At 44.0% G+C, this 26,660-nt stretch overlaps 1 protein-coding gene across 5 annotated transcripts in view; it reads right to left on the bottom strand.

Moving 5' to 3' along the window:
• OPCML (opioid binding protein/cell adhesion molecule like) overlaps positions 1-26,660 on the bottom strand; it is a 760,205-nt gene that overhangs the window by 24,395 nt on the left and 709,150 nt on the right. For all 5 annotated transcript variants that reach the window (XM_081843175.1, XM_081843174.1, XM_081843177.1 and 2 more), the window contains one exon: positions 2,323-2,457. In XM_081843175.1, the coding sequence (XP_081699301.1) occupies positions 2,323-2,457 (135 nt within the window). The remainder of the gene's footprint in view (positions 1-2,322; positions 2,458-26,660) is intronic.

Raw genomic sequence — 26,660 nt, 5'->3', positions numbered from 1 at the left:
CAGAACATTCTGCCCAGCTGGCATTGTGAGGGTGAACACGGTCCTACATTTCCACATCCATCCCTAAGCCAACAACTTGCAGAGTCCTTTCTATGCAATTAATAGGACTGAATTCTCCTTTACAGATTTCTTTTAAACTGTTCAGAGACTCAGCAGAGCTGGAATCACCTCCGAAATGTCAAGAGGCTTCGGGGATGTGTCTGTTTTAAGAACTCAAAGCAGCCGGGCTCTGCATTGCTAGCCAAGCTCTTAAAAGAGCAAATTGTCCAGAGGGCCAAAAGGCTTGAAACATAATGAAATGTATATATATGATTTTCTTATATCAATTTAGCTGATATATATAAACTCCTGCGCTCTGCTTCTGAAAGGCGAGGATTTCTTAATGCATTGTGTGCAAGGTTAACCACCAAGATTCTCTCTTTCTCCTCCAACCCACCCCCTTTTAAAAAAAATAAAAATGAATTGCTCCTCAGGAAAGAAAGAAGAAAGCAATAGAGAGAGAGAAGGGGGTGGGGGAGCTATTACAATTATTTCCAGCTATAAATAGACTTTAAGAGGTTCTGGTGGAAATTGGCTGTTTTACTTTTGCGTGCATATATTTCCAGCTATTAAATCAGAATATGCGAATATACAACCTACTCATGTTTAGGATCCTTGGGGTGCAATTCTGGCCCAGCGTATCATGAAGATGAGCTGGTGGGATCTGCACATTCAGCTGAATGTGGAGGTGGGGTCATGAGTTGGTGCAGAAGTGAGTTCGATTAGAATCCCATTCTGCAATATGAGGATGAAAGCAATGGCAGGCCTCTCAGGATTGTTGTTAAGATCGGGGGACAATGTATGGAATAGGTTTTGAAAAGCACTCAGGGGCAAGGAATCCTTTTCAGACTGAGGGCAAAATTACTCTGTGGATTGGTCACATGCCAATGATATATAGGGCCAGGAGCAAAAATGGGTGTGGAAATGGATTTGCATATTGCCTATGGAAGTCTCTCCCACAGGAGACAGTGACTGCCACCAACTTGGGTGGCATTAAAAAGGATTAGACAAATTCATGGAGGAGGAGAGGGCTACCAGTGGCTACCAGCCATGATGGCTCTGCTATGTCTCTACAGTTGGAGGCAGTAATGCTTCTGAATACCAGCTGCTGGAAACTGCAAGAGAGGAGAGTGGTCTTGTGCTTGGGTCTTGCTTGTGAAGGTGAAGAAGAAGAAGAAGAAGAGGAGGAGGAGGAGGAGGAGGAGGAGGAGGAGGAGGAGGAGTTGTTGTTGTAGTTTGGATCTGATATCCCGCCTTTAAGGAGTCTCAAAGCGGCCAACATTCTCCTTTCCCTTCCTCCCCCACAACAAACACTCTGCAAGGTGAGTGGGGCTGAGAGACTTCAGAGAAGTGTGACTGGTCCAAGGTCACCCAGCAGCTGCATGTGGAGGAGCAGAGACGCGAACCTGGTTCCCCAGATTACGAGACTACTGCTCTTAACCACTACACCACACTGGCTCTGGTTGTCCCCTGTGAGAACAGGATGCTGGATTAGATGGGCCATTGGCCTGATCCAGCAGGCTCTTTGTTTGTTCTTAGTATGGCAAGCTCGCCACCCATAGGCTTCTGAAAATGTACATATAGACCCCTCTTCATCCAGTCCATTATGGTAATGGTTCAAGGGCAAATTCTAGACAAGCAGAAGCTTGCCTGGCTTGGTGAAGGGGCATAATAATAATAATAATAATAATAATAATAATAATAATAATAATTTATTATTTATACCCCGCCCATCTGGCTGGGCCTCCCCAGCCACTCTGGGCAGCTTCCATAAAAACCAAAAATACAGTAAGATATCACACGTTAAAAACTTCCCTGAACAGGGCTGCCTTAAGATGTCTTCTGAATGTCAGGTAGTTGTTTATCGCTTTGACATCTGCTGGAAGGGCGTTCCACAGGGCGGGCGCCACTACTGAGAAGGCCCTCTGCCTGGTTCCCTGTAGCTTTGCTTCTCGCAATGAGGGAACCGCCAGAAGGCCCTCGGCGCTGGACCTCAGCGTCCGGGCAGAATGATGGGGGTGGAGACGCTCCTTCAGGTATACTGGACCGAGGCCGTTTAGGGCTTTAAAGGTCAGCACCAACACTTTGAATTGTGCTCGGAAACGTACTGGGAGCCAATGTAGGTCTTTCAAGACCTAGGCATGACCTAGGCATGACCTAGGCAGAGTGCTGGTGGCCAAACAGAGAGGCTTGACAGGCCACATTTGTCCCCTGAGGCCTGTGGTTTCCAACCCCTGATGTAAGTGCAAGTCAATGTTATTCATAGGCATGTGGGATACTTACAGTTTACGGTGACTTTGACTCTTCGGATATCAGGTGCGGCGACATCATTAACAGCGCTGCATTCATACTCCCCAGATTGGTCCCTGGTGATCCCCGTGATCTCTAAGTACTCATCATCACTCATAAATCCCTGACCTGGAAGAGAAGAGAAGGAGCACAGAGGATAAAAGTTCTGGCAGCCTTCCAGACCACCTTTTTTGCTGCAGTTTAAATTGTGCACTTTGAAGCACTCCTCTCAACAGCACAGGTGGCCAGATCTGCAGGTGGGCCTCTCCACTGAACACCTGGAGCTTTCTAGTTGCTTTGACAAGCAATGCTGAGAATACTTTTTGTTGTTGTTGTTGTCCCCCAATGCAACTCCTAGGGCTGTCAACTGATTAAATCATTTTTGTTGATTAACCATCTGCCCTTGTAATTGGTTACTCAATTAAATTTGCGCAGATCTGCATTATTTCCAATGACTTGGTAGGTGCCTTTCTTTAAACATCAAAGGAAGCGTGAGATATACTTTACAACTTAATAAACAAATGCTCGTTGGTGGAAGGAAAAGTCAGTTTTCATATATATATATCCTCTGCTACAACAAAACACCAAACTCGGGAGCCTTAAAAATATAAATAGGCATGACCATAATTTTCTATGCAACCAATTAAAATTGCCCTGCCTGATTAAAATTGGTCTACTACTTAATCAGGTACATTTCTAGTTGATTGATCTGCTGATTGAATTGTTAAAACTCAAGAGTATCTCAGGGTGTTGCTAAAGATGTGACTATAGATGACATGATGTGTAACACTTGAAACAACTTTCCTTGGTTTGAATGACAATCGCTGGAAGCCTAGACATTTCACTGGAATAAACTGATGGACACATGTTTCATACTACCATAATGTCATGGACTGGTTTGACACGAAGGAGTGGTAGAAGGCACCATCTGGGGAACCCCCCAAAGGATGAAGGCTCAAATCCAGGGGATTGGTGGTGGGACAATGATTTGTGGCCAGAGGAGGGAGAAGACGGGGAGGAGGTGTCAGGAGCCAAAGAGGTAACAATGTTTAGCGAGCAGGGAGAGTCTGTGGCTGACAGAAGTCAAAAATCAGAACCCCCTTCTTAGACAAACTAATGATTTCAACTCTGCCTATGGAAATGGCTGAGGGATTGTTTTCAAGGTATTTTTATATTTATAGTTACTAAATTCTAAAAAGGACAACAGAATCAATTTAAGGGGCAGGTGTCCTCCCACAACTGGCAAGCCTTATGTCAGAGGAAGCCTCAGAAGGCAGACAATGGAAGCTCAAGCTTTCAGATCATGCCTTCCCTTCAGTTCCAAACACAGTATCACGTAAAACCCCCACAGGTTCTCACACTGGAGCAGCTTTGGTTAACAGCTGGTTTCCAGGTCTCAAACAGGAAGGAAAATAAAACACAGGCACAAGCATGAAAGCCTTGCCCATTCTTCTCCAGAAAAGACTCCCACGGTGAAACTGAAATGCCACCTGCTATTCCAGACATAATACAGGTGTTCCTGGTCCTGGCTACATAGCTGTATCTTGTGGCACAACTCCCCCTATCACCCATTGATTCACAAATCCACAAAGCTTTGTCAATAACACAAGGCTGCTGCTAACCACACTACTACCCCACCCCACCCCCGGCCATTGCCATAAATATGTTTTCACCCCAACCTAACAATCCTTCTATCTGAGTTGTGTTACCACTGATACTTCTGTTTGTCCGTCATTGATGAAAAATCAATGAACCGAGCACATATGGATATTTTAGTTGTTTGTTTGTAATTCAATCTATTTGAAATTTACAATTTTAATTCTGAATTGTTGTAGCCCACCCTGTGGCAACATTACCATAATCATCATATATGCAAATAAAATAAAATAAAATAAAAAGGAATTTAAAATTTCAAAGCCTGAGAAAATAAACAGTGAGGTGGCCAGACAGTGTGTATTTTCAGTGGTACACACAGACTAAATAATGCCTTCTCCAGAGAGGTATGCCTGGTGCCCACATTTTGACCTTTCTGGCACAAGGAGAATACTTCCTCCTCCTCCCATCTGCATTATGTGAGGTATCATAGGAGAACAAAGCTGCCTTGTCAGTGTGGGAATATTAAGGATAGTAGGAGAGGATATATTGATTAAATATTATCCTTCCTTCACTCACGCTAGTGAGTCATGTAGCAGAGCATATTCCACTCAATACATCAGGAAGCTAGTTTGCAGATTCGTTTGAATCTCTTTAGTTAAGCAATCCGGTCTGGTTTGCCCAGACTGGATTATTTCTGGTGTCCCCTTTGATCTCTCTTAAAAGAATAAAGACACTTTCCTTAAAAGTAACAAGATGTTTACTCACATTCAGTTCACAGTATGATCCCTGAAGGCAGGCTTTAGCTAGTAGTTACAGAACAAATTGTGAGTTCATCCCATTTGGGGATTGAGCCCATGTGCTGCTGGCTGAGAGCCAGCGGACAGCAAACTACATTAAGAGAAGAGCATCAAGGGAAGAAAATAGCATCAAGAGAGAAAATGGCATCAAGAGAAAGATGGCTGCGTGACTCAGCTCTCTTGTGGAGAGAGCCAGGATCACACCCATCTGCCTGGTCACAAGCAGGGGGAGGACACCTCAGACCAGTGGAATAGGAAGTTATATCAGCTGGAGTAACATCCATCTGCCTGCGTCCACTCTAGGGAAACAAGGAATGTTGTATGCTCCAATTGATTATATCCCACAGTCAGACGATTGGTCCATCTGCCTCAGTATTGTTGACACTGCCTGATAGTTCTCCAGAATTTAGGCAAGAATCTCTCCCAGCCCTCACTGGAGACACTTGGGACCTTCTATATGCAGGGCAGATGCCATTGCCTCGAGGCAAATTACACATACAATAATTAAAAATGCAAAAACAAAAAACCCCACACATTTAAAGCAAGACTAAAACCCTAATGAAGTAGACACTCGTGGTAAAAACCTATTGATCCAGCTGGAAAGTCTTTTAGAACAAAAATGTTTCCAGAAAGCGCAGGAAATGGGCGCCTGCCATATCTTGACAGGGATGCTGTTCCACAGAACAGGAGCAGTTACACTAAAAAAAACCCTGCTCTGAGTTACTGCAGGGCTTCTGAGATTTTGGGAACTTGCAGGAGAAACTCTCCCACAGACCACAGCAATCTACCAGATGTGCAAGGGTCAAAGCATCCTCTCAAGTCAGCTGGTCCTGAGTTGTATAGGGACTTATATGCAAGTACCAACCCCTTGAACTTGGTCTGGTAGCAATATATCACATCAGCTGTGGGCAAGTAAAGATACAGCTGGGCCAAATGCGGACCAGCTGATTGTCAGAACATTCAAATACTACCGTGCCCTTTGCAGTACAGTCATACCTTGGATCCCAAATGCCTCATGAGTTGAACGTTTTGGCTCCCAAACACTGCAAGCCCGGAAGTGAGTGTTCTGGTTTGAGAACATTGTTTGGAACCCGAAAGTCCGATGGGTTCTGTGGCTTCTCACTGGCTACAGGATTGTGTTCGACTTCCAAGGTATAACTGCATATTTTATGAGGAAATGTGTGCAAACTTGCATATTTTTGGGAAAGCTGCATCCAAAGAGGTGCACAATTAAGATGAGGAATTTTTTGCTTTTTTTGTTTTGTTTTTCACAGTCTGTAATAAATAAGACAGAACAGACTTATTCTTGAATGTGCACAAAACCGAAAAGGGACAGAAATAAGCTGATATGTCTATACCTCCTTGATATATGCAGCAGCAGAGAGATGATAAATACGGAGAATGTGAGGTGACAGGGAAAGGGAGCCTGCATATGAGACTGTAAAGATGGAGGGGGGGGAATAATAAGGAGAGGAGAAATATGAAGAGGAGAACGCCAGGCTCACTTTGCCAGAGACCCTTCCTTGTAATGATCCAATAATCCTGAGGTCATTACGGGCCTGCCCTATCCTCCAGTTGATCTCTATAAAAGATAATTGGAAGTGTAAGAAAATAGATTCGACGAGCTGGAGACAGAAATACATAAATAACGGAGGTGATTTCTTTTTGGTGCAGAAGGAGCCTCGGGAAGAGATAAGCCCGGCTTGCTACATTAGTGAGATAAGAATCTACAGGGATACAAATGGGGACTTTCAGAAGGAGGCGGCATGACAGACACAGCACCATCAATCATGGGAGGCTGGAATCACATCCAGAGCGTGGACCGCTCTGCGGAAGCAGGTCAAGCCAGCGTCACCCAAGTGGGCAGGCATGGCCCTGTGCCCCCATGCTATGCATCTCCTGCAGATAATCTTCCTTCCGGTAAACAGTATTTTCAAGGAAGACGCTTCTGCTCCTTCAGGCAGGGATGTGTGAAACTTTCAGAGATATCACCCGTCTTACTGGATCTCTTTTGGTCTCCCCTTAGAATTCTATGTGCCTTACCTTTCACGTTATTTGTTTTTAATTTTGATGGATTTACTTAGAGTGCTTGTACCCCACTCTACAGCCAAAATGATCCTGGAGTGACTTATATACAACAGGAGTCACATGCGGGGTAGGGGGGTGTCCCCATAGGAATTTGGGTGGCCACTGTGAGAATAGAATGCTGGACTAGATGGGCAATTCCCCTGATCCAGAAGGTTATTATGTTATTACTGTGCAGCACAGAGAACTCATTACCATCACGTGATGAAAGCCGGACCAGCTCAGAATCCAGTGGATTCTGCACCAGGCCTGCTCTGCCCACCTCCTCACTCCTGAAATGCCCCATTTTGGTGGGGTTTCTGTTGGCTACTGTCAAAGAACCAGCCTCTTGTGGAAGTTCATTGCAGAATTCCTTACAAAAGGAGCTTCTCTACTGGTGTGATTGGGCAAAGGGACACCTCTGCTTCACCCAGTTCCTCCCCCTGCCACACCCAGCAGATCCAAATGACACACTCTCTCGTGAACAGGCTTAGAGGTCCCTTTTATTGTGTGAAGAGAGGTGTAGACTGCCTCCTCCAACCCAGAAATATATATGTATTTATATGTTGAGAGAGAGAGAGAGAGAGAGAGAGAGAGAGAGAGAGAGATGAACACCAAATGAAATATTCCCCTTTGTCAAGAACTGCAGCTTGAGTTTCACAACACTGGAGTTAATGAAAAGTGTGATAACCCCAGCATCTCATTTTGCCATAATTAATGCAAGCAATTGGATTGTGCTGGAGTCATCCCGATTTGGAGAAAGCACCCCAGGGTCACTGTCTTACTGGCTCGCACTTCAATGAAACAGTTTGTTGTGTTTGATTTAGACTGTGGTTGAAAGCATGGTTGGCACAGCTCCCGCCTCCTCTTTACTGTCCAAGATGCAATCAAGGACATCAGTATATCTGCGCCTTTCCACATGTGGTGGTGTTCAAGGGTGTGCTCTACTTCTGCCCATTACAGCAGCTCAGGGCAGCCCCTCTCATGAGAAGAGTGGGTGGGAAACACTACTGGCAGCAAGGGATCCATCCCAGGAAGGAAATGCAGATTTCTATGAATTTTGCAATGCAGTTCTCCGGCCAATTAATGTGTACACAAAGGCTTACATTGGGGGCAAAGTGTGCATCTAAATCAATGAATTAGTGGAAATAACATCCAAAGGTGCACTATATATTAGGGGAAATGGCCTTGCAAAAGTATGTGTGTCAGGCAAAACTGCATACTAAACTGTTTAGTAAGAGAAACTGACACAAAAATGCTGGTGAATTTTCATGAGGATTTTTCTTAAAACAAAAGAAAAAACAACCACACACTGATGTGGAAACGTGAATAACTGGAAAACTGAGAAAAAATGAAATAGACAGATTCATCCATCCATAACTAGAAGCTAACCAAGGTCCTATTTCATGCTTAACCTATAACTATCTGCCTGTCTATCTTTCTATCCAGAGAGAAAGAGAGAGAAGAAAAATGCAAAGTAGGAAATTTATTTTAATAAAGAAACTGAACCCTATATAAATCCCATGAGTCCTTCACATGCCCCCACTTTGTCATTTCCCCATGTGTGGTATCTCAAGTTGCTGGCATTGTGGGTATATTTAAGACACAAGTGAGCTATATTTATAATGCAGGTGTTTTCACTAATATATGCATTTTCATGCACACTTTGCCCCAAGTCTATGCATTTTTGTGCACATAACTTGGCTGAATGTACTACAACATTCAAAGAAATGTGGATTTTGAACGACTGCTGTGTTTCATTTTTGCATATTGTTTTGGGAATTGCCAGTTAGGTTAGTTTGCCTTTAAATGCAAATCTAATCAAGCTTCTCCCCCACCCCAATGTGGAAGGAGCTGAACTGAGCTTGATAAGCTTTAAACCCCCCTTTTGCCTTTGTGGAGTACAAAGAACCTGCAGACTGGCTGTGTAATCCCCAGCAGTAGCTGCACTTCTGAAGAAGGAGCGCTACACTTAACTGCAACTTGCCCCTCTTTACAGATAGGTAGCCGTGTTGGTCTGCCATAGTCAAAACAAAACAAATTCCTTCCAGTAGCACCTTAAAGACCAACTAAGTCAGTTCTTGGTATGAGCTTTCGTGTGCATGCATGCACACGAAAGCTCATACCAAGAACTGACTTAGTTGGTCTTTAAGGTGCTACTGGAAGGAATTTGTTTTGTTTTGCCCCTCTTTGAATGGCTTTACTGGGAATTGCATGTGTGCAGGACGCAATCCACTGAATAGTTCTCCTGCACAAAGCTCACTGAATTTAAAGGCAGCTGTGTAAAACTACAGACACAGCTTCATTCATGTCAGTGAGGTTATGCACAGGCAGAGTAGGTTGCACAGGCAGAGTAGGTTGCATGCCTATGTGGCTACCCAGGTGAAATTGCACGGAGAGAGTGATGGAGAATAGAAACAGAGATTTCTAGATCATGAGTTGGGGAGGCCATAGGCCAATGCCCGTCTCCTGCTTTTATAACACATGAAGTCTTGTCCTCCAACCGGGGCAAAGATTGTGGCAAGGACAGTCCCTTTCCGGAAAGAACACTGCAACATGTCCGACAGTGCTGAGTGCACCAATCCCTTTCTGCCTAATCCTGCAGGTTCCACAGGAGAGCCTTTGACACAGCAGGATTATTTATCTGACTGCGCATTAGGCCTACCGACTCAGCAGTATAATAATGATGCTAATTAACAGTGTTCGTTAATATCTTTAAATTACCTGTGTTAGCTCCCAGGCAAAACAACCCAGTAGCGACAGTGGTGGCATGGGCCCATTTGCATCGGCGACTGACATTATGTTCATTTCACAGTTCATTAGAATGCTCTGGAGTGATACTGTCCCCAAATTGCAAGCTAATCTGAAAGAGTGAGGCCTGCTGTCTATTGGGTGCACGCAGAAGAGTTCATCCTCAACAAAGAGGTGAGCGTGGAGAAATTGGAAGGGCATCTTCCATTTGTTCTAGCTTTACGCTGTGGTCTCCAGGCAATTCTAAAGGGTGCCTTGTTCCCTCCTGGGTGAATCTGTCAGTATTGGTTTATCCCATCTTAAATTCAGTTCTCCACATTTCTGCATCACATCAATAAATGTGACATTAATAAATAATATGAGTAATCTAAGCTGGTGCCAAAGGTATTGCTCTGCTTTCCTTTGGAGCATATCAGTGTGGCCAAGAGGGAAGTCTTGTCATCTGGACAAGCCAGGACCTCCAAATACACTGTCCAGGCTTGTGCTCCAGGGAGGTCACTTTGGTGCTGTTAACGCAGTGTTTTGACTTCACCCCTGGAAGCGCAGTCCATTGTCTTTTGAGACAGACGGACGGATTGTTTGGTTGAAAAACTGCATTGCAAAATTCAGAGCCACTGGACATTACAAGGCCAGTCCTTTTACCCAGTTTGAGCCTCCACATATTTTCTTTTGTCCTTCTCGTAACACATAAAGAAAGCTAGAATGTACCTGTATGTATATGTACATACAGGTATTGCAGGCTGGTGGCTGGAATGGCTGCCATCAGGGCTCAGATGTAGATAGCAGACAGAGTGGGAATATGGAGTTCATTCAGAGCCAAGAGGCCAAGCCAGGAGCCAGAGTCAAAAGACCTGCTGGGATGCACCAGAAGGAGGAAGAGTGTTGTTGTTGTGCAAGCAATGTCCTGGCCCAACCAGAAGCCTCTCATAGCTCTTCTTATCTAGGAAAGGTCATTGGTGATGCCTGGATGGTCAGGGCCAGTCAAGTACTTGGTTCCAAACCACAGCTCTGGAAAATCAGCTTCACACAGAGCCAAGCACCCCCATCTCTAGCCCCAGCTGTCCCTCAAAGTGGTAGTGTCATTCTTATTGAACTGGAATGGCTCTAAAGATGGATTTGACAAATTCATGGAGGAGAGGGTTGTTGATGGGTGCTCCACAGTTGGAGGCAGCAGTTGCTGGAAACCACAGGAGAGGGAAAGGCTCATGTGCCTGAATCCTGCATGCTGATTTCCCACAACTGTTTGGCCACTGTGAGGACAGGATGCTGGACTAGATGGGCCATTTGCCTGATCCAGCAAGCTCTTCTTATATTCTTATGCTCTGATTGGAAGGTCAGAAATCATAGTTGCAATGTGATCTGAATGAGGAACTTGCTGGGTCATCGATACCATTCTACATATATATAGCTGAACTGTTCTCAAAGAATCTGAGTCTTTCACATAGGCACAAATTGCTAGCCCTCCTAGAAATCTTCCAGTTCCAAGACGAACTAGCAACATCATTAATCAACAAGGATTCATTGTGTGGCCCTCTCCTTCCAGAATCCCTTGTGGAAAGGCAAATAGTTCTCATGCCTCCCTCCCTCTGAGGATGAGATGAGACAGAAGGGCCCAGACCCCATGTGCTTAACAAATCAGAAGGCAATTCATCTCCCGGAGAAAACAAGTGATATTTACATTATTAAATCACAATTACAAAGCAAATCAGCTGCAGAAAGAAAGGAGCCCATTTTCATCAATTATTACTGAACTGAACGTAATTTTTCAATCACAGCCAGATTGTAAATGGATGCTTCTGTGCAGCCAGAACTCTTTCACCATCATATTTACTAATCAAGTATTAACTTCTTGGAATTACGAATGACATTGTGGAAAGAAAGTAGGCAAATGGGAGGGGGGAGCTGGGGGGCGCATAAGGAGAACGAGAAAAAGATGCACTTGTACTAATTACAAAAAAGTAAAATTAGGCATGACAAGCACTTCAGCGATAGGACAATGAGACATCTCTTGGGCCAGAATAAAAAGGGAGTGGGGCATTGAGCTTCTTGCTTCTGACTTGGGTGGAAAGTAGATGTTGCCAGCTCACTGAGACAGACAGAAAAAGCAGAGGCAAAGTGTTATTTTATTTATTCATTATTGTGTTCCTATCCCACCGTTTCTCCTGCGAAGAAGGTTAAGCTGAGAGGCAGTGATTGGTTCAAGGTCACCTGGTAAGCTTCATGGCCAAGTGGGAATTCGAAACCCGCCGTGGACTCCCAGGTCCTAGTCCGAAACACTAACCACTACACCATACTGGCTCAAATAATATATATTATATGTTTATTATTTTATTGCATTTAGATCCCACATTTTTCTTGAAGAAGCTCAATATAGCATACATGGTTTCCCCCCTCCTCATGCAATTCCCATGTCCTGGTCCAATACATTGGCACTCCAGTGTTGCAGAGTTCCAAGTTATCAGCCTGCTGATTATTACCTTGAATACACAGACTGCAGAACATCCCTGGAAAGAGTCACCAAAAGCCAAAGGCTTCTGGTTGTTAGCTGTGTGGTAAATCTACTGTACGGCTTGAAGAAAATACCTTAAGAGAAATAAGCCAATGTAGTTTTTTGCCACGAGGACTACAATTTGTGCTTCATAGCCAGCTACAGAGTTATATTTGACCCATCTCTTGCAAGGGCCCACTTTTCTGCAACATCACTCTTAGAATTATGGGTGAAATATTTCCTATATCAAACTTCCTAAGTTAGGGGTGGGGCACATGTGGCCCTTCAGATACATCTCCAACAGCACCTGGAAAGTCACAGGTTCCCCATTCCTGGGTTAAAAAGATGACAAATAATTTTCAAGTCAATCTAGGCAATGTTTCTCAGCAGGCATCCCTAGACATCTCTCAGTTATCAGCTGATTTTGTCTAAAGAAGCATTCTGATAACTTTCAAGGGAAACAAAAGCAAACAACCCCACCTAAAATGTTTCTATAAGATTAGTGACATTTATTGATGAAGCTTTACCCCTCAAATTTGACTTCTGCATTTCAGAATAGTGTTTTTGTGAAAGAGCTGCAGAAGTACTGCAAGTGAGCAGAAATCGACTCTGTTAAAATATACCGGATGAGCATTTTCAATATACATGGAAAGCTACCTGCTTTGCTCTGTAAGCATTATGTTACAAGCAACATGTTTTTCACTTAAATTGACATATAAAAATAAACAGTAGAAATACAACATGTGATGAGTCTTCTCAGAGCACATTATTATTCTTATTATTATTAGTCATTTTTGCCATGGCAACTCAAGGTGACTTACAATATTTTAAGCAAAAAACACATGCAAATATTAAAACCAGCATAAAAATCCAATATCTACAAGACAATTAAAGTATCCCACAACATAACCACAGCACACATACCGCAGTATTACTTCAATCATAATTACCTACCCAATATTGCAGAAAACAGCTCCCAAGTCAGCTAAAGAATGCCTTTCTTTTTATAGAAAGTGTTGACGTTCCTAACTTGGATGCATGCCATGTTTTACGGAGCCAATGGACATAACGTCTGTAAAATTTCCATTTAGCAGCAATCAGCATTTTTCTTTTCTTTCTCTGCCATGATCAACATTGTCTCTATAAATTGATAATTACACTTATTAACTGAATCTTTAATACAGCCAGTAGGAACATGTCTAATTTTAATGGAATTATATGCTTAAGAAAGCTGACAACGTCTGTATAGTAGCCCTCAGTTTTTGAACATCCCTACCAAAGATATGTAGCTGGGGAAACCTTGCCACAGCTCCAGAAATGTCAAAATACTTTTCAATGGTGTGAAGCTAATTTCAGCTTGAGTGCTAATATGAGCAATGGATTCCAGGAGTTCATTCTGCAGGCCGTTCCTGTCTCACTCTGAGAACATGAGCGTGAGTTTCAAGTCATTAGTCACTTAGTTTGGAAGTTCTTACAGGGAAGTTAAAACAGCCCATTGAAAGGCAAGCAGTGTCTCTCTCTGTTGAATGTCTCAGGGTGGCCTCATCTCTCATCACAATTCATCGAGCAAATCATTACCAGCAGCCAAGGCTGTCTGCCAAGCCAATGAGATGCACCAGTGATTCCTTGCTGAGCCACTAAGATTGATATCCCACCAGAAACACCTGAAGTGACTCTAAAGATGGATTAGTCATCAGCGACTTCAGCCCTATTGCCACGACAATGTGTATGGAGATGATAGAGAAGGGGCTTATATCATCATGATGATAGGTGATCGGAAGACCTCGGGGAGGAAAAAGGAATCTGAAGTGGGAAGCAGTGAAAATGCAAAAACAAACAAACGACCAGAAACCAACCTAGCAAGAGAAGTGAGGAACCATCCATCAGACTTCACCTAGATATCTCTCTATTCATTTTCTCTCTCCATTCCTCTTATCTCCCAATTCACTCTGCCTCACCTCCTTTGGCACTACTAGTTCCATTTCATTCATAAGGGAAACATTTAACCACACGAGCAGAATGAATTCATAGCCATACCCTGGGCCATTCCACACTGAATTTACCCACCCTCCCCCTCCATTCATGGACAACTACAAGCCATGATTCAATTCCCACCAGAATCCAAATATTACCATCTCCTTCACATCACACATAACTTTCCACACTTACTGATGCATCATTATTTTTTGCATAAATATACAAAGCAGCACAATAAACAAAGATGTATGGTTTGGTGAACTTCTTCCTGAAGCACAGATCATGATCTAGCTTGAGCATCCTCACTGCTGTGAGTATTAACATGAAACTGTTCAGCTCTTGGGAATCCAATATGGTGGATGATTGGCTTCAGGGTAGATGACAGCTCAGTGACAGAGCATGTGCTTTGCATGCAGAAGGTGCTGGTTTCAATACCAGGCATCTCTGGAAAAGACTCCTGCCTGAAATCCTGAACAGCTGCTGAGAATGTAGGCAATAATGGACTTGATAGATCGATGGTCTGACTAGATATAAGTGATTTCCCTATGTCCCTGTTCAAAATGGCAGTGAACTCTTTGTGCGTTGATGGTTTTAAAAATGCCAAAAAAATGAGATGTTTGTCATGGGTTTCTGTAGCAGCAAAATGGACTCACCTTTAAAAGATGACTTTCATAACTATGATAATTTTAAAATTTGCCACTACCATGCAAGCTCCATGCAATGCCAAAAGGTTTCAGGGGGAAAAGTTTGCCTCTGAATGGAAAATCTGTCATGTTTCAAAAGTCAATTGCAATCAGCCATGGCTTATATAAGATCACCCAATACTTGAAAAGTTATATTGAATAGCTATCAAAACTCAAACCTCCCCCACTGACTCTGAAGCACAAAAAACATGAGCGAGCACAATGGGAGCATGAGCTTACCACTCAGAAGCTGCTGCCTTCTGTAATTGCTCAAACAAACAAAGGTTGACTTGGGTACTTCTTCTCGTATAAGAGGGTCAGCGGTGCACATGAACTGTCATTTGCAAAGGGAAAGGATGGCCGAGCAGAGATGAACAACTGCAGAGAGCCCATTATAGAAACAAAAGCAACTCAGAACTAAGTGGCGCAGTGTCTCTCCTGGCACATAGTGATTATCAGTCATTATCATTTATTTGGGGCTGAATATGCTGCCTATTTTACTCTTTTATGAAGGATGCTGATAACTTCTATTGACAAACCAAATCAGCAAGTATTGTTATTGTTCTCTACAGGTATCCTAAACCCCAGCATCACTGAATACCCCAGAAAAGATGGGCCAGTCCATATGGAGCATCCTGCATTGTAGCTGCTAGCCCGAGGTTGGACTAGATGACCCCCAGTATCTCAGACAATTTATTATTCTATGAGAAGGGAAGAGAGGAGAGAGGCATGAAACATCTGTTTCAAGTGCACCCGTTATGTCTCTCTCACTATCTAGTTCTGGATTCAGAGATTAAAAAGCTGTATCCTTGGGAACTGGCAAAAAATAAAAAAAAATCACAGCAAGACTTCATTTACCATGCATCATAACCTCTCAGACAACCTCTCCACCCCTATGCTGCATGAGAACAATATATCTTAATTAGCTGGGCCCAACCCAGGCACCTAGGATGTAGTTAGTCAGCCACTGTGAAATGGCTCTTGCAACAGAAGGAACGGACTGCTCCGTTGTGGCTTGTTAATGAGGTGTTTACAGGAAGTGCCTTTGTAGGATCCCTGAGAACCAGATTTGGCCTTTGTAGGATCCCTGAGAACCAGAAGTTCCAAACAAAGGAGGAGTCGTGGATAGAGGAAAAAACAAGTACACCACCTTTGAGTTCCTTGGGGGAAAAGTTGGGATATAAATGCAGCGAACAAATTTGCTGTTGTTTAGTCGTTTAGTCATGTCCGACTCTTCGTGACCCCATGGACCAGAGCACGCCAGGCACTCCTGTCTTCCATTGCCTCCCGCAATTGGGTCAAACTCATGCTGGTAGCTTCGAGAACGCTGTCCAACCATCTCATCCTCTGTCATCCCCTTCTTCTTGTGCCCTCAATCTTTCCCAACATCAGGATCTTTTCCAGGGAGTCTTCTCTTCTCATGAGGTGGCCAAAGTATTGGAGCCTCAGCTTCAGGATCTGTCCTTCCAGTGAGCTCTCAGGGCTGATTTCCTTAAGAATGGATAGGTTTGATCTTCTTGCAGTCCATGGGACTCTCAAGAGTCTCCTCCAGCACCATAATTCAAAAGCATCAATTCTTCTGCAATCAGCCTTCTTTATGGTCCAGCTCTCACTTCCATACATCACTACTGGGAATACCATCACTTTTGGTATACTTTTGGTATTTCCGAAAGCTGTTACAGGAGTATCAAAACACACTCATAAATCAACCTGAAGCTCTGGGTGCACATTGGTGGCCTGAGAACGATGGTGATGGCCTGTCTTTGGAGGCTGCACAACATTTAGCACAGATGGGAAAGCATGAGAAACAGAGCACAAGCAAATCTGCCAAATACCAGTGAATATTCCCAATAATAACCATTTCCAGCTGAGTTGGAAAGTGGAGGGTTGGCATGTTGTACACCAGTGAATGAGTGCAGTGGAACGGGCCCCCAGTTAATACATCAAAGGCCAAAGCATTTTGTAAACCAGCCCAATGGTGCCATGGGGGGGGGGGGTGTGCTGAGTAACTCCCATTTCATGTCAAGATGCTCAGCCACTGTCCCACCAATACCTCCAGAGTATGGCAGCTGGTCAGTGGATGAGAGCTGTAGTCTAACAACATCTGGAAGACACCATGTTGGCACAAACTTTTCCTGTTGTGTGGCTCTTGCATATAGATACCAGTAGTTCCTATTCATACTCACTTAACCAGTTCCATCTCACTGGAGCACCCATCAAAGAGAGTCAGTGGTGGTGTAGTGGTTAAGGTGTTGGACTAGGACCTGGGAGACTAGGGTTCAAATCCACCACTCAGCTAAGCAGTTCACTGGGTGACATTGCACCAGTCACTGCCTCTCATCATAGCCAACCTCACAGCATTCTTGTGGGGCTTAAATGGAGATCAGAAGAACCAAGGAGCTCGAGCTTCTTGGGAAAAAGGGGTGGGATAGAAATGCAACAAATAGTAATAAATGTGTTCAGGTTACATTTTATGTAAGTTGAAGGGATATGAGCTGAGGTTTTGCTCGTGTGGGATGCTAGCCCATTGTTATCTCAAGGGGTTGCAACTGAAGGGATATTACAAAGGCTTATATATCTGCAAATGAAAAGCTCAGAACAAAAGGAATTGCCCGGGGTGGCTGCCTGCCTAAAGGAGATCTCAGAGCGCTGCAAATGCCGAAACAAAACTTCATCAAGCAAAGCTCCCCTGCAGCCCATGAAGAGAAATAACTTTTAAAATTAATGCTTGGAAAAAGCCACCCTAATGCATCTCAATTATCAGCAAAGAAACTGCTTGGGAAGTGAGTGTGGCGAGTTATTTATTTTCATAGCTCTTAACATAAATATTGTAAAAAAAGAAAAGAAAAGAACCCCAGAAATTCCAAGGTCTATAATTTGGAGAGCTGATGCTTTTTTTCTTCTCAAGAGCACAAACACACACGCCCCCTTTTTGATTCATCTAGATGAATCCCCAGGGATGTGTGAAAATCATCCTTCTATTTCTGCAAATACTATCCCAGCTTTCTGCATGCTGGCATGTTCATGAGACTTTATGGCAAAAGTGGGCCTTATGCAAAATGGGCCTCACCCTACATGCACCGCAAGAGGACAGACAGCAGTAGAGATCCAAATCATCACATGTGTGATTGTTTTAATCGCACACCATGTTCCCTGTTCAGAAGCACAGAAAGGCATAAAAATTAATGCAGATCTGAATTACCGTTGCAAGCTCAAAATGCCTTAATTGCACAGCCGCTTGCATAATTATAGCACCACTTTGTTTGCATATCCAACAAGAATATTCTGAAACCTCTCACCTGTTTGGGATGATCAACTGCAACAGAAAATACTAGCCAGGCCACTTTGCTCCTCTCTGCTTGCATGGTGAGGAAGCAAATCACAATCCCTGTTTTAGTCTTACATCCCAACCAGAGACTGTGGCTTGCTTTACTCCGAACAAACTATGATCTGTAGCTAAGGTTTCTTCTTGTATTCTTAACCATGGTTTGTTGGCATGAAACAAACCATGCTTCCTAGCATGGGTGTAACACTAAGCCAAGGATACCACACTAGCCAGAAGAAAAACAAACCAAAATGGTGTATTCATGGCAAAGAGATAGCTGTGGTCACAAGGCCACTGTTTCCTCTTCATAGGGGTGGACAAATCTATCAATTGTTTTTTCTCATTTCCCCAGTCTTAAATTCTGTTCCACACATTTATGCAGCAATTTCTGATTCTTTTTCTTAAAGAAAACATCCTCATGAAAAGTTAACAATTCAGTGTGAATTTCTCCCAATAAACACATTTTTGTTTGCAGTTTTGACTAACACACATTTTTTGCAAGGATTTCTCCATAATATAATGCATTTTTGTATATCATTTTCAGTAATATATGCAATTTCTGCAGTCACCCCTAATATATGCATCACTGTGCACATTGGTTTGTTGGAGAACTGCATTGCAAAATTTGGAGAAGTGCAAATTTTGAAGAATAGTTGTGTTTTGGTTTGCATGTTGGTTCAAGAAGTGTGAATTAGGGAGTTTCTCATTAAAATACAACAAACAAACAGAAGAAACAGGTTTCTCCTGTATTCCTACATCTTTAAGATTTGAAAATACTAATAGAGATCCCTAAATTTCCACTTCTCTGAATGTGTATGTGCAACTCTTATACCAAAACAGGGGCCCTGCACTCTTGACTAAATGTACCCAGAAAGTTCCACTACAGACAACACAGAGGATGCTTCCTGATGTGTTTATTGGCAGGCAAACACAAACTGATGAAGTACCGGTACTCTCAGGTCCTGAGTGAATTGGAACTGGTTAGTGGGAAAATATTGGTGTAAACTAAATATAAAAACTAAAATGGAACTAAATTTAAATTACAATTAAAAGAGGTTATTGAGCTTCTATTAGGGCTGAGTCAACAGCTCCTTGTGGTTTTAGGATTATACTTCTATTGATTTCAAAAACCACCTCTCCCTTCAATTGCTTTTCGGTAAATGCCTGTGGAAATGTTTGCCTGTTCACCTCTCTCTACTGTGCTCAACCAGATTTCCTTTTGTGCCACATTTCTATGCACAGATCTGGACTTTAAGGCTCCATGTCCAAGCACTTGTTGTTGTTGTTTGTCCTGGAGCTTTCCCTGCAGAAACTCATGTTTTACAACTGAATTGTGGCTCATAGTCATCGAATTTGTCAAATGCTTTTTCAAAGCCATCCAAGCGGGAGTGAGTACCATAGTTTAAGTATGCAGAAGTACTTTCTTTTATCTCTCCCATATCTTTCAGCATTCAGCTTGAACTGTTCTTATTTTATTTATTTTATTTTTTAAAAAAATCAAGAGAGTTCAACCAGTCAGGTGGTCTGCAGAGGAGATATATTCATTGAAAATGTCTAGTAAACCAGATTGGTAGATTGAAAATGTCTAGTAAACCAGATTGGTATTGAGGGTATTTGGTGAGCCAACATGACTCTGTTGAGGGATTGGTGACTGGAGTGATAGTTCTGTGGCATTATGGCAGTGGATAAAACCAAAGGGTAACTCTTGAATAAATGTGCTTCTTCTTCTTCTTCTTCTTCTTCTTCTTCTTCTTCTTCTTCTTCTTCTTCTTCTTCTTCTTCATTTGCAACACTTCCTAATTCTCCCCGATAGTATTTCACTTAAACACACATCAGGTTTGCAACAACAAGTAGTCATTTAATACTTGTGAAAGCACATCCAAAATGTCAAGTTTGCACCGTACATCCCTGACAAGGATTTGGGCACTCTAGTATAGGCTGTTTAAGGGTCACAGCCACCAATTCTTCTTCTATCTATGGTATGGCAGCATTGGGTTGGTGCAGCAACATTTCCAAACAAATACAGCCACAAACAAAAAAGCAAATGCTAATGGATGCTGCAGACTATAGTAGCACAAGTGTGTGCATGTGTACTTCATTTGTGTGTGTTTAGACACACACCCTCATTTGAATAAGCTGAATTTGGATTATAAATATAAAGAACAGACAAAAAGGATTTTTTAAAAAATAAATAAATAAATAAAAAGAGGGAGAGAAATGCCAATTAATGGCTTTTCTTTGCAGAAGAAGAAGGAGCAGAGGAGTCACAATAGGAGAAAGAGTGATAAGAATATTTCTCCCCTGCAATTGTAAAACTAAAGGATAATAAAAATTGAGCAGGCACACTTTAAAGGCTCTCCCATTAGCCAGCTTGAGATACCGTGCCTATTGTTGCTACAGGTGGGAGATTATTTCTCAGCCTGCCACAGGTTGATAACAATTCCATCCTCTGGCCGGAAGGCTTATTGATAAAGAGGCAGAAATAGCACTTGAGGAGCCAGTGTGCAAAAGCTTTCCTCTAGGAGAGGGCTTTAGCCACTTGGCTCCTGTAGAACACCAGTACACAGTTTTCGAGGCCACTTTGAGCCTCTTCGTGCAAGGCAAAGAATGGTCCTTTCCTGTTGGAGTGTTGTGATTCCTGCTCAGGATCTAGCTTCTGGCAGTCATGGGCATGAAGTTTCTGGGCAGCTATTTTAATGAGGCCAGGCCACAGTGAGGCAGGTCTTGCAGCAAACAACATGAGAGAAATGCCTTTGCTGCTCAGGGTGAGAAAACTTCTGTCCCTCCTGATGTTTCTGGACTACAACTGCCATCATCTCTTGCCATTGGGCATGCGGGATGGAGGTGATGTGTGTTTGGATTCCAACAGGGCCAAAAGAAAGTGCTTGTGCATGCAACACATAATTAAAGTATGGAACTCACTCCCAAAAGAAGCAGTGGTGGCCATCAGCTTGGATGGCTTTCAAGGAGGATGAGATAAATGCAAGGAGAATAAGGCTACCAACAGCCGGGATGGATGTGAACTGCTTCCACTGTCAGAAGTACCGTAATATGCTTCTGAATACTACTTGTTGTAAACTGCCCTCTGTCTGCTCCTCAGAGCTGGCACATCACATAGGGCTGGGCCTCAGTGGTGGCAGCCTCTCTTCCTTGCCCACTCCATAGCAGCCGCTACAAGCTGCCCAAGGGAGGAGGCCGGCAGCACTGGCCCTGGTGAGGCCACAGGATGCTCCCTCACAACCACCGCCACCATTGTTTGGTTCATCCTCCTTCCCATGCTTGGTGGTAGTGAATTAGTGGAGAAAATAGGGACATTTGGGGGGATATGTAGGCTGGCTAGATACTATGAGAACAGGATGCTGGACTAGATAGGCCCTTTGCCTGATCCAGTAGGGTTCTTTTTATAAGACGGATTCCACATTCCTGTATTACTCAGGATCTTTTCTAGGAAGAAAGGCCTACCCACCTGCCCTGCATTGGCCTATTCTGTGCAAGATGCTTCTTTGTTTTTTTCTGTATTTCCCTCTGTTTCAGGCCTGGGGAACCTAAGGTCCAGAGGCTAAATGTGTCTCTAGGCCTCCTTACCCAGCCCACGTGAATCTCCCCAGGTTACACCCTCCACATCCTCCATCCTTACAACACACACCCCCTCAGGTGCCTTAGTCTTTCTACAATGCTTGTCTGAACGGAGGACGGGCAGCATTGTGTGTTTGTAAAAATCATCAACTTTGTGCAGCTGGAGTGCAGCCTCCTGTACAAAGGAAAGAGCCAGGTCTGTTGCTTTTCCCTGCTCCTCTCCACCAGGAGTAGGAATCAAGGCTAATGAAAGAGGATTTCTGAATGAAGCACAATGTCTTCATATTGTGAAAATGGTCTCAGTTAGGGTGGGTGGAAGGAGGTGAGACACAATCACAGATTCAGAAGCTGTGCCAGCAAGCACTGTCCAGAGGGGTATTTGTGTTAGCCTGTTGCAGTCTTGTGAAAGTCTTGTGACGACTTAAAGACTGGCACCTTTTATTATGGCATAAGCTTTTGTGGGCTAGTCTTTGAGGTGCAATGGTGCAGATAAGTAAATACTGAGAATTCTTAATAGATCTAGTTTGAATGATACTTGGCTAAGCTGGGAAGCAGGAGAACTAATCATGCAGAAAAATTATAGAAGGACCAAAACCAATTTTTGGCTCTCATACACATAGATTTTGTTACTCCAGAAGCACTCCAGATTTGGAAGAGTTAAAAAGCTCACCGCTACTCAAGAGGCTTGTTCCCAGCATCTTCTATAAAGGACTTCCAAAGACTCGTTAAGAGGGACAACATTCGGTAATGCATCCCCCTTGGTAGTAATAATCACAACGTGTAGAAAATGAGCATCTCTTGGTGATATTTACGTATCCCAGCAACAAAAGACATCCTGTTCTGTAATTCAGCAAGAAAGAAAAAAGCAGCAAAAGGGGAAGCCAAACATATACAGGCTTTCCATGGAAACTAGGTCAAAGCATTCAGGATAACAACCCTGAATTCAGCAGACCCTGGCAACTTTGGACAATACCAGGCTTTCAGAACGCTGAAGGTTATTTGAGAAGGGAGAAGTGCTTGTTCGGAGCTCCAGGAAACCTGCTGACCTCATCATAAAGAAAGCAGAACATTTCCCAGAGACAGGATGCAGTAACTTTTCAACATGTCTGCAAAGGGACATGGAAATTTCCTTTGTACCAGGTGAGACCATTTGCTTACCTAGCTTGTTATCATGCACTCTGTCTGGCAGCAGCTCCCCTTTGCTTGGGATTGAGCCTGGGACCTTTTTGCATGCAAAGCCTGAGCTCTACCACTAACTTGTGATGTCCCCGTTTGGTTCTTGGGAAGCACACAGAGGCAGATTTCCTCATTCTTTAGGCTCCTCACCCATCAGCACTTGAGTTGGGAACAACTAACCCTGCACCATCTCTTCCAGGGGTGACAAACTTGTGGCCTTCAAGATGTTGCTGAAGCACAACTCCCATCATCTTAGATCATGGGCCATGCTGGCTGGGGCTGGTGGGAACTGGAGTCCAATAGCATCTGGAGGAGCTACACAGGTTACTGACTAACACTGTACATGCACAGACATCTAAACTGATTTGGGGTTCTACACAGAACTTTTGATCTGACCTAGGATGGTCCAGGGCTCATACCAATTTGAGGCCTTACACAGTCATGTGTTTGGGAGTGGACAAAATGAGATATGACTCTCCTTTCCCACACCTCCCAAATGTATGTTTCTTCAGGGTTTTAAACCCAGATAAACATATGGTTGTGGGAGAGAAAAGGACACATATAGGCCGCTGTCAGAGTCACCCGTGGTCCCAGCTCACAAGAGACCAAAGTCCACTCCAGCTTATGTACAAAAGCTTTTATTGAAGAACATTATTAGCTTTACATCCGAGCTCCGTGACTCTACGTCTGTTACGCTTAGACCGCTGAAGTACCCTCTGAGTCGGTCCCCCCTCTACACCAGTTTAAGAGGCTTGTACTGGTCCACCTCTTTCTCTCTTTCCTTTTCCGCAGGGTCTTTCTGCCCCCCTGTGTTCTCTCCCTTCGGGACTCTCCAGAGGCTGAGTCCTCTGCCGCCTCCTCCCCCCCTCCTTTGGGCTTTGGGACCAGGCTCCTCCCCAGGACTCTCTTCATTTCTGCGCGCCTCCCATTTTGAACTTGGCGCGCGTACGTTGCTCCTGACCTTGCCTTCGACAGTTACACTGCCCTCGATACTACTTTCCTCCCCTTCCGGCAGGACGTTTTGCCCTGATCTCCTTCCCCTCTCTGCTTCCTGTTCTGCTCCTTCTGACACACTGGTCACTCCTCCCCCCTCACTCCGTTCCAGCGGAGCAGCCGGTCTCGCTCTCCAACTCCCACTGGGGGTTCCCCCTTCGTTTCCCTGCTCCTGACTGCTTCCCCCTCTAGCTTCCCTTGGCTTGACCAGAGGGGCTCCCTTTTGGGAGTCCTCCGATTCACTGGACGGACTCATGGACAATCTTGGGTCATTGTCATCCTCTTCCTCGTCACTCTGGAATCCTTCCCCCTCACTCTCTGTCTCCTCCCTCATCTGCGCCTCTCTCCCTGAACCCCTGACAGCCGCTTTCATGTCATACCCACTCCAGCCAACCACCCCCTTTGACAGTCCTGAATCACTCCAAGTGGAACCAGCTAGCCCTAAGGTGATCTGGTGCTGCTTCAACATAATCTGGCTAAATCCTGAGTCAATGCAAATTGGCCTGTTTCTATGCAGAATCTGGCTGTATTTAGTGCACAGCCATATTCGCCACCCCTGATCTATTGCATCTTGCAAGTGGATCTCCCTCACAAGGCCTTAAATGTATTGTGGTAATGGCTGATCCAATTCAATGCTGCTGCCACTCTGTCCACACCAACCATCCTGCTGCCTTGTTCCTCCCCTCTTGGTAACCAGCAGCGACATGTTGTGTTTGGAATCTGGGTCACCAATGCAGCCCCGCCCACGTCATCATCCACTCCTAAATGCACTTGCTCATTTCTTCTTCTTTGCACTGTTGCTTCTTGACTTCGCATCATGTCTGTAAGAAATTTAACCTTTCTGGCAGAAACCTGCCTCTTTCACTCTCTGAATAGCACTTCGTTGAATTTTAAGCAATGATGATAATGATGGTAATGATGGAATCGCAATGGTGAGGCTGCTGGGAATGGTCCCAGCACCACTCTGCCTTATTATTTATTTCAAAATGCATCGATCCTACTCTCTCAACCATTCATCCGCTCATATGGGCTCCCAATAAAATATCAATAGAACAATCATCATAAACAAAAACTGATCTATAAAGCATACAATAGAACAGCAAAGAGGGTTGAAAAAGAGAGAGAAAATAAACAGAATGGGAATAATTGAATCAGAGGAGCTGAAGCATATGGTATCCCAAGCAACTGCTAAAATAACTCTGAAAGGCCTCCAAGTTGAAGCTTAGGCAGGCCACATGAGGCAGGAGATATTGGGTTGTCTCCAACTAAGTTCTTGTAAGAGTAGACTGAATGAAATAAATGAACCCAAGTCTTTTCTATTAATTTCAATAGCTCTACTCTAGTAGGACCAGCAGTGGATGCAACCCATGGAGCCAGGTGGAAAGAGCTAGCCCATGTCCTCATCAGGGTCACTGATGGCCATGGACAGACTCAAAAATTGCATGGTCCTTTCAGAAGCTGGAGTGAGGGTCTCATGTTTGAGCTACTGCAACCCAGTAGTTTTAATACATGCATTTTTGGAGCACTTTTCCTGGGGTGGCCAGCTCACCATGCCACACTCCCTGCCATCTCCACCATACCCCACTCTCTGCCTCTCATTAAACACAGCAATGTGGCTGACAAGAGGTCAAGTACACAACCTTCCTCATTGGCCAGCCCTGTCCTTTCCTCTAATACACACTTTTTTCTACACTTTTTTTGTTCTTGGTTGGAAAACTGCATTGCAAAATTGAGAAGAGTGGATTTTGAAAGATAGTCCTTCTCTGGTTCAGTAAAATACAAACCAAATGAATCCCTCTCCTCTCTTCCTAGGAATCCCTCCAGTATACAAGAGGTCTGCACCAACCTAACTTTGTGAACAGATGGAGCATGTTGCAAGTCCTTCCATGAAGACCTTGGCTGAGCATCGGAGGCAGGCACCTTCAGATCCAATCTCCAAAGGGAAGATGAAGGGGCTAGACTGTTGTGAAAAATATCCATCTCACCAAGGAATAGAAGAAACAGATGGGTCTTGAGTATGGAAGCCCTCCAGATTCCCTTTCCTGCAATGCCTCCTTGCCTTGGCACACTCCTTACTGCAATCATGTCTAGCACTTCTCTGCCTGTCGCAGAGTTTAAAAACAACCTGCTTTCATATTGTTACGCTCATTCGCAAGGATCCCACACAGGGGCCATGGCTGCCAAAGAAGAACAGCAACCAGCTCAGCATCTCTGCAGGGAGCAATATTTAGCAGTGCACAGCAATGCTGTGTTAACAGTTGGGGAAGGAAAATAATAGATTGCACTTCCCTAGGGGGGATTGGTGGGGTAGGAAGAACACATTTTCCCCATGTCCTGCTAGACCACTGAGACTGGCGATGAGAAATCACAATGAAATGTTTATCAGGATGTCACACAGTTGGCCTTTAGAGCAGCAGAAGTCTTTAACCTTCCAATGCAGTTTATGGGGAATGGATCCATGACTCAGTGTGGTTTATGGCTCATCCACACTTAAACTTGTCATGTGCCTAGAAAGCACAGGTCCTAGCAGTTTTGCATTTGTCCGCTACTTTCCCTTGGAAAACCTGCTCTTTAGTGTTAAATCAGTGCAAATGTCAATATGGGGGAAACTAAAGACTGCTGCAGTCTGAAACAGTGTGTTTATGAACTCCTTGATCCCACCTTCTGAGGTGAGGTGGGTGGTCACAGGAGAAAGAGCCTTCTCAGTGGTTGCACAAGTAGGACATGCAACAAAATGCTGCAGCGTGGAGTTCTCCTGTTCAGGGTTCCAGTCAGCCATGCCCTTTTCCCGGATGCTCTATTCCATTCTCCTCTCCTCCAGTTTTTCATGTTTGTGTATCCATTCCCCAACAGTCAGTTAGCATTCTGTGCTGACTCAGCATGCCGAATCCTCACTGAGCTTTTGA

Source organism: Podarcis erhardii (genome assembly GCF_964252035.2).
Source record: "Podarcis erhardii genome assembly, chromosome: 16".
Classification (NCBI taxonomy): domain Eukaryota; kingdom Metazoa; phylum Chordata; class Lepidosauria; order Squamata; family Lacertidae; genus Podarcis; species Podarcis erhardii.
The sequence above is the reverse complement of the archived record's forward strand: the minus strand, read 5'-3'. Positions and strand labels throughout refer to the sequence as shown.